This window comes from Marmota marmota, unplaced genomic scaffold (assembly GCF_001458135.2).
Source record: "Marmota marmota marmota unplaced genomic scaffold, marMar, whole genome shotgun sequence".
Taxonomy (NCBI): Eukaryota; Metazoa; Chordata; class Mammalia; order Rodentia; family Sciuridae; genus Marmota; species Marmota marmota.
The window spans coordinates 1,934,220-1,941,205 of NW_025999982.1; the positions used below are offsets into that span (position 1 = coordinate 1,934,220).

Below are 6,986 nucleotides of genomic sequence, written 5' to 3' on the forward strand. Positions count from 1 at the left end.
CCCTCTTCCCCCCTCCCCGACAAAGCGCGCCTTGTATCCCCCACCCTGCGCCAACCTCTCAGGCCCTAGGGAACCTCGGCCCGGGCTGCCTCTAGGGAGTGCATCCAGAGCTCCCAACCGGATAAGGGTAACCCCCATACCAGGCCCGTGCGGCGCTGCCCACCCCCATATATATTCACCTCAGTCCAGAAAACTGTGATTTTAATTTGAAAGCGATTTTATGTGCGAGTAAAGAGAGAGGAAAGGACCCCAAAGAGAAGAGATGCAGGGCAAAAAAATCATGCAGCCCCAGCACTCCATCTCTGCAGGTTAGCCACCTCCCCTCAATTCTCAAGCCAGGATCCTATGTCCCCAGCCTACACCTGGTGCTTAGGGCTGTGGGAGAACTGTGAAAGGACCCAGGGACTACATTCACCAAACCAGCCAGCCAGGGTATCATCACAGCCCAGACCCCTGCCCCAAACTAGACAGGAAGAAGGGGAGAGAGTGGGTTGGGAAAGTCAGTGCTTGGAGGCGCCCAGGGACAGACCATCTCAGGGACCCGCCTTGCCCAAATACCTCCACCACTGGCATTTCTTAGTCAACCTGGGAAAGTACAGTACTTCTTTGAGTCTAACTGCAAGTCTCTATCCTCAGAGGAAATTAAAAATAGCAGATCAGTTCCTACTTCTCCACCAGCCCCTTAAACCACCACCGCCTTTTTTTTTTTTTTTTCAGTCTGACTGCAGAAGGAGGTGAAGTGTAAAAGGGGAGTCTGGATAGGAGACAGTGACAGGACCTCCTCCCTCTTCCAGAGGTCCCCATCTGTCAGGTTTGGGAGAAAGAAGGCCTGTCAGAGGCCTTCTTCCATGCCCATCAGTTTGAGGGGCCTGCCCCCCAACATCCATCTCTGGGGGATTTTCCCACTTCCACTCTTAAATGGGAGTAAGTCAGGATGGGAAGGAAGCAGGATCCCAGGAGCAGGGCCAGTGCTTTGTGCTGGGAGAGGAACAAGGGGTAAGAAATCACCCCAAATCATGGGAGACCCCAACAAATTCAGAGACTCAAGGACAATGAAGAGAGACGTCCAGTCCTCACAGGGATTTGGGTCCCCCCCTGACTTGGGATACCAAGCAAACCCACTAGAGAGCTGACGAATCCCTTGGAGGTCTTGGTTCTGCTCTGTACTCCTCTCTGGGAACACAGTCCCTCCCACCCTGTCCCAGGCTGAGTCCTCTTAGATAGCACCCCTCAACCATGAGGAGCACCACATGTTGGCATTGGCAAGGGCTCAGGCCAGCTGGTGGGGAGCCTCAAGCATCTCCATAAGGAAGGTGTCGATGGGGGTGTCACCAATGAGCTTAAAGAAAAACAGATGCTCTAGACACTTAAGGCCAATGGACCGGAGGGCAGGAAGACGGAGCAGCAGCTTGGCAAACCTGAGGTGGAAGACAGAGAAGGGACATAAGAGCTAGAAGCACACAGGCCCAGAAACATACACCTCCCCACCCTGCTGGGGGCCTCAGTCCCCAAAGCCCCATCTCACCGTCCCTGCTGCTCAGGGTACTTCTGTTTGCAGTAGGTCTCCAATGATGCATACACTTTCTCCCGCAGGACCTCCACCTCACTGGGGTTGGAGAGGCCCTTGGCATCTGGGATGGCAGGAAGAGAGAAGGAAGAGGAAGGCAGGCAAATCAAATCAGGACAGACATGCAGATATGGCCCACAGGATACCCCTTTAGGGCTCCACCTACTTGCCCTTTGCCAGATGCCAAGCAAGGGAAGCAGGGCCCACTGGGTTTGTGGGATGGGGGTCAGAAAGGGAATGTATCAGAGGAAGTAGCTTTTTCCTCAGTCAGTTGGGAGATTTCCAGATTGAGGGTCTTACTGAAGGGGATAGCTGGGTAACTTAGGAGTCTCCAGAGAAGAGGAGGCTCCAAGGTAGCCTTGCTCTTGAGAGACGGGGGTAATCCTCCCCTTACCTGGATTAAACAGAATGATTGCCCGCAGGCAGCCAAGCTCTGTCTTGTCCATCCTCATGTCACGCATTTTGGACACTAGCTCTGTCAGCACCCTGGAGAGGGACCTGCAGGTCACTCAAAGGTCACAGCTCAGCCAGCCTTGGACACGGACCAGCCTATAGCCCCACCCTCCTCTACCTACAGGCTAGCCCAGCCGAGGGCCACTGACCGATCAAAGATGGCTCCCACGCCTGCAGAATGGGCTGAGTTACGGTGCACGTGGAGACCTGTGGCCAAGAGGATGCCGTCTCGGACATCAATGGACCGGTGGGAGAAGGAGGCGATGAGGAGCTCATTCCAGCCTGCGGAGGGCAGGGCAGCAAGGGTCAGGAGCCAGAGCTCAGCTCATGGGATTCAAAGCACATCAGGGGAAGAGAAGAAGAGGTGGCAAGGTCGACAAGCTTGGCTCCTTTGCGTATGCAAGGTAAGGCCACTAGGTCACTGAAGGTCAGGAGGCCAAAGAAGGGTCAAATGTCAAGAGGTCAAAGGGATTCAAGGTCACTGACCTGCCCGTAGCAATATGACCTGGTCATCCAGAGGTAAGGAGGAAAAGTGTGGGATCCTCTTCGCCCACTCAACAAGTGTGAATAGCTGTTTGTCAGCTGCCTGACAGATGTTAGTCACGGGGTCATTTGGCTGCAGGGGACAGGGGGGTAAGATTTATGGACGATCTGGAGATACACTGGGAGCCCCCCTTGTAAGAGATCTAACATCCCCTTTCTCTATATAATCTTTCTTCATTTAGACCAATCTCTGTAAACCAGGCTTCTTGCCTGGCACTCATGTAAAGGATTAGTTATTTGCTTGTGGTCCTGCAGATGGAGGGAGCTAACACACCCACCTGAAATGTTTTGAGAGGCTTTGTTTTGGCAGCATTTCCAGTCCCAGGCAGTGTGAGGAACATTGAGGGGAAGGGAAGGGCAGAAAGAACAGACCTAGACTCGCTCCCCAGCACCCCCCCATCACAAAGGAGAGGGATTGATCCCATCACTCACACTGCTGCCGCTACCCCCGGTTCCCCCAGGACCCTCAACGCCCTGGTCACTCTTCTGCTCCACAGCAAGCTCTGCCTCCAGGATCCTGTCCACGGGCATCTCCTCGGGGGCTCCCCCAGCCCCCTCCCCATCCCCGTCCTTGTCCTTTCCCCGCTGACGCTCCTCCTGTACAGCTGCAGGGGGTGGGGAGAAAAAAGTGAAAGGTCAGCAGCCAGCCATGAGGGAGTCCTGAAACATCCTTAGAACCTTATCAAAGTCTGATGTCTTGAGGCTGGAGTTGTAGCTCAGTGGTAGAGCACTTGCCTAGCACATGTGAGGCACTGGGTTCGAACCTCAGCACCATATAAAAATAAACAAATAAAACTTTAAAAAGTATTGTGTCCATCTATAGCTTAAAAATATGTTTTAAAAAAGTCTGATGGCTCTTGGGAAATGTTTATAATAATTGGGGAAATCACTAGAAAAGGCAGACTGGGACACTCTGAAAGTAGCAGTTTAATTAAAGGGCAGATTAATAAGTTAAAAGGAAAGAGGAGGGTAAAGGAATTAGAAAGGAAGCTGATATTTAAACAGTGCTAAGCTTAAGCTAAACTAGTGCTAAGAAACATATTGAACATTCACTCAAGTATCAAAAGGACCCTGGGGACTCTTGTTCCCACTTTTAAAGGTGAAGAACTTGGGTTTAAAGAGGCCACATAGTAGCCAGACAGGTGGCACACGCCTGTAATCCAAGCGCCTTGGGAGACTGAGGCAAGAGGATTGCCAAGTTCAAAGCCAGCCTCAGCAACCTAGCGAGGTCCAAAGCAATTCAGTAAGACCCTATCTCGACATAAAATATAAAAAACAGCTGAGGATATATGGCTCAGTGGTTAACTGTCCCTGGGTTCAATTCCCAGTACCACCAAAAAAAAAAAAAAAAAAAAGAGAGACAGAGACTAAATAAATTGCCTATGTTCACATACTACATGGCAGATTCTACACTTGAAACCAAGCATGCCTGATACAAATCTTGTGTCCCTCTGTCTCAATTTAACAGGAAGTAAAATGAGCACTGGCCTGCATCTTCAGAATTAGCACTCTGATCCTGGCCCTATTACTCTTTTGTTGCATGACCTTGGGAAAGCCAGGCCCCCAGCTCATCTTTTCTAAAGAAGGGATTTGACCAAGAAACTTTCTGAGGAGTCTCTCTCAGAATTCCAGGAACCAGACTTAAGAAGACAAGATAGAGGGGCTGGGGTTGTGGCTCAGGGACAGAGCACTCGCCTAGCCCTGGGTTCGATTCTCAGCACCACATAAAAATAAATAAAAGTATTATGTCCATCTACAATTAAAAAAATAAAATAAATAAATTTTAAAAAAAGAAGACAAGATGGAAACGTAAAAAAGGGAAGGCAAGGCCTTTCATTAAGGTCTACAGCTTGAGAGAGCAGAGTCTCAGTGGTGGGAGAAAATACCACAGAGAACAGAGAGATGGAGACCAGAGGAGAATTGGGATCAAAGAGAGGAGTGATTGCTCAAGTTAGAGGAGACAGAGGAGACCATGATAGGTAAGGAAAGGTTATCCTACCCTAGAACCAGTCTGGGCTGGGGAGGGGTCATAGTGCAGGCTACAGACAGAACCATTAAGATGGAGCAGGGTACCAAGAAGAGCAGATGAGAGGGAGAGGGAAGACAAACATCGCCCCCTGGAGGACAGAGAGAATAGTCCCACATTCCTGACAGGTACACAGGCTGTGGTTTCCTTCAGTCTTCCCTCTACTTCCTCCCTGCTCTCCCACCAGCAGGATGGGAAAGGAAGGACCTGCGGACTGCAAAGTAGAGAAGTTCCTTACCTTCCCTCTTCATGCCAGTGGCCAGGCACTTCTGATATCGACAGTACTGACAGCGATTCCGCTGGCGCTTGTCCACTGTACAGTCTTTGTTGTCCCGGCATGAGTAGGTCAGGTCCTTGCGGATGGTGCGCTTGAAGAAGCCCTTGCAGCCCTCACAGCTGTAAACCCCATAGTGTTTGCCTACAAGGGGAGGGGGATAGCAACATTAAGGCTGCATGGAGACCTCATCACCATTAATTCTCTTACAAATTTCCCCTAAGCAAAACTTAGTCAAAGTTCTCCTAACATTTGCCCAATGTAGATGAACCAGGAAGTTAAGGGATAATCCATTCCCACCCTCTTCACTGTTCAGAAGCCCTACAAAAGCTGACTTCCCTCGGCCAACCCCACACACTCCATCCCACATCTGAGCTTCAGGTTCCTCAGCCTCCCCCAGCTCACTTGCTCTGACCCAACCCAAGAAGCACCAGGACTGTTTCCTCCTCTGTGCTCTGAGCCCCATACCTGAGCTGCGGTCCCCGCAGATTGCACAAAGCCGTTTGCCAGCCCCAGGGCCACCTGGAGGGGGTGGACAGTGCAGGCCCCGGACCCCTAAGACTGGTGGCTTCACATCTTCAGGGGGGCCAGACCCACCCCCAGGGAGCGACACTGTTGAATTAATCTGGGATAGGGGAAATAGGGAAGTCACAGGGAGACTCATTGGGAAGCAAAATCTCTTGGAGGTAATGGAAATCATTCCCTATCGTTAGGCAAGGCCCTGCATTGCACATCGCAGAGGGCATTAGTTACACTCAAGTCTATGAGAAGGGTCATCCCTGGAGCACAACCCCAAAGAGAATAACAGTTCTCCCTTGAAATTGTGAAACACAGCGGCCCTGAAGGGCATGTGTCTTGGAATGGCAGGTGGGACAAGATGGGTGGAAACTCATTGGCAGGTGAAGGGGACTTCAAGATTATTTAATAGGGCTATTTTATTTAATAGAGTTAGGGATCAAACATGCAATGGAAATCAGTCGCCTCAGGAAGGGCTAAGGACCACAGGCCTACTAGAGGTCTTGGAAGGTCAGTGGATAATGGGAAGTTCAAACAAGGATCTGGGGTTACAAGGAAAACAAGGAAATGAAAATGGAGAGGCAGTAAGTATGTCACAACCTCTCACCTGGGGGCTGCTGACAGGCCCGGAGAATCCTGGGGGAGCTGGAGGGGGCAGACCAGGGGACCCCATGGAAGAACTGATGACTGGGAAGGGGGAGCCCAGCGGGGGTGGTGGCATTGGAGGTGGGGGTGGAGCCCCAGAGCCTCCAAGGGATGGGGCTGCTGAAGGGGGAAGAGGTGGCCCAGGAGGAGAAGGGGGAGGAACCCCCTGGGCAAGAGGATTTGGAGAAGAGCTGTCTGGGCTTCGGGAATCTGGGGGAAGGGTACATACAGCACAGAGACACACAGAGACAGAAGAGACAAAAAGAGAAAATGAGTCTCCCAGTCATCCACCTGAAGACTTTAATTTTCCAATCCCCCACCCCACCCCACTCCACTCATCCCCAAGTCCAGAAATACCCTGCTGTCAAACAGTTTAACTCCTAATTATGGTGAAAGGAGGGGGTTGACAAAAGAGAGGGAAAATAATTCAGGTGAGAAAAAATTACAACCAAAGCATCTCAATGAATACCAGGTCACCGGGAGTATAGGTGTCCCCTGGGTGGGGCAGCACGTGGGATGGACCAGCCAACCCCCCTCCATTATAACCAGGCAGCCAGAGCCTGCAGGGGAAAGACACCCCCCCTAGGACGCAGGGTCTGCCTTCAAACGTCCAGAGTCCTCAAGTTCAAGGGGAATCGTGTCATTCTCACACCCAGGACCTCGGGTGCAGGGATTTCAGAGGCCCCCACAGGGAGGGCGGAAACTCCCCCTCCCCGCCCCGCCCCGGGGGGTGGGGGAGGAAGGCGCTAAGGCCCTCGGGAGGTAGAAGACGCGTGTTTACAAACAAGGGGGCGGGAGCGCCAAGGAAAGAGCGCTGGGGGAGAGCATGGGGGAGGGGTGCAGATAGCGCGGTCACTTGCTCTCCAGCCCGTCCGCTAGGACACTCACCCCGCCCGCTGTCTCCCATCCCGTCCCGTCCAGCCTCCCCCGGCTCCGGCTCCGGGGTTTGTTGTTCTCCGGCT

At 52.2% G+C, this 6,986-nt stretch overlaps 1 protein-coding gene across 1 annotated transcript in view; it reads right to left on the bottom strand.

Moving 5' to 3' along the window:
• Nucleotides 1-184: 184 nt before the first annotated feature.
• Rxrb (retinoid X receptor beta) overlaps nt 185-6,986 on the bottom strand; it is a 7,166-nt gene continuing 364 nt past the window's right edge. The window contains 10 exon segments of the mRNA XM_015487539.2: nt 185-1,418; nt 1,526-1,631; nt 1,962-2,053; nt 2,170-2,302; nt 2,507-2,636; nt 2,996-3,168; nt 4,828-5,007; nt 5,332-5,488; nt 5,987-6,234; nt 6,913-6,986. The exon segment at nt 6,913-6,986 is cut by the window's right edge and continues 25 nt beyond it. Coding sequence (XP_015343025.1) covers nt 1,271-1,418; nt 1,526-1,631; nt 1,962-2,053; nt 2,170-2,302; nt 2,507-2,636; nt 2,996-3,168; nt 4,828-5,007; nt 5,332-5,488; nt 5,987-6,234; nt 6,913-6,986 — 1,441 coding nt within the window. The 3' untranslated portion in view covers nt 185-1,270.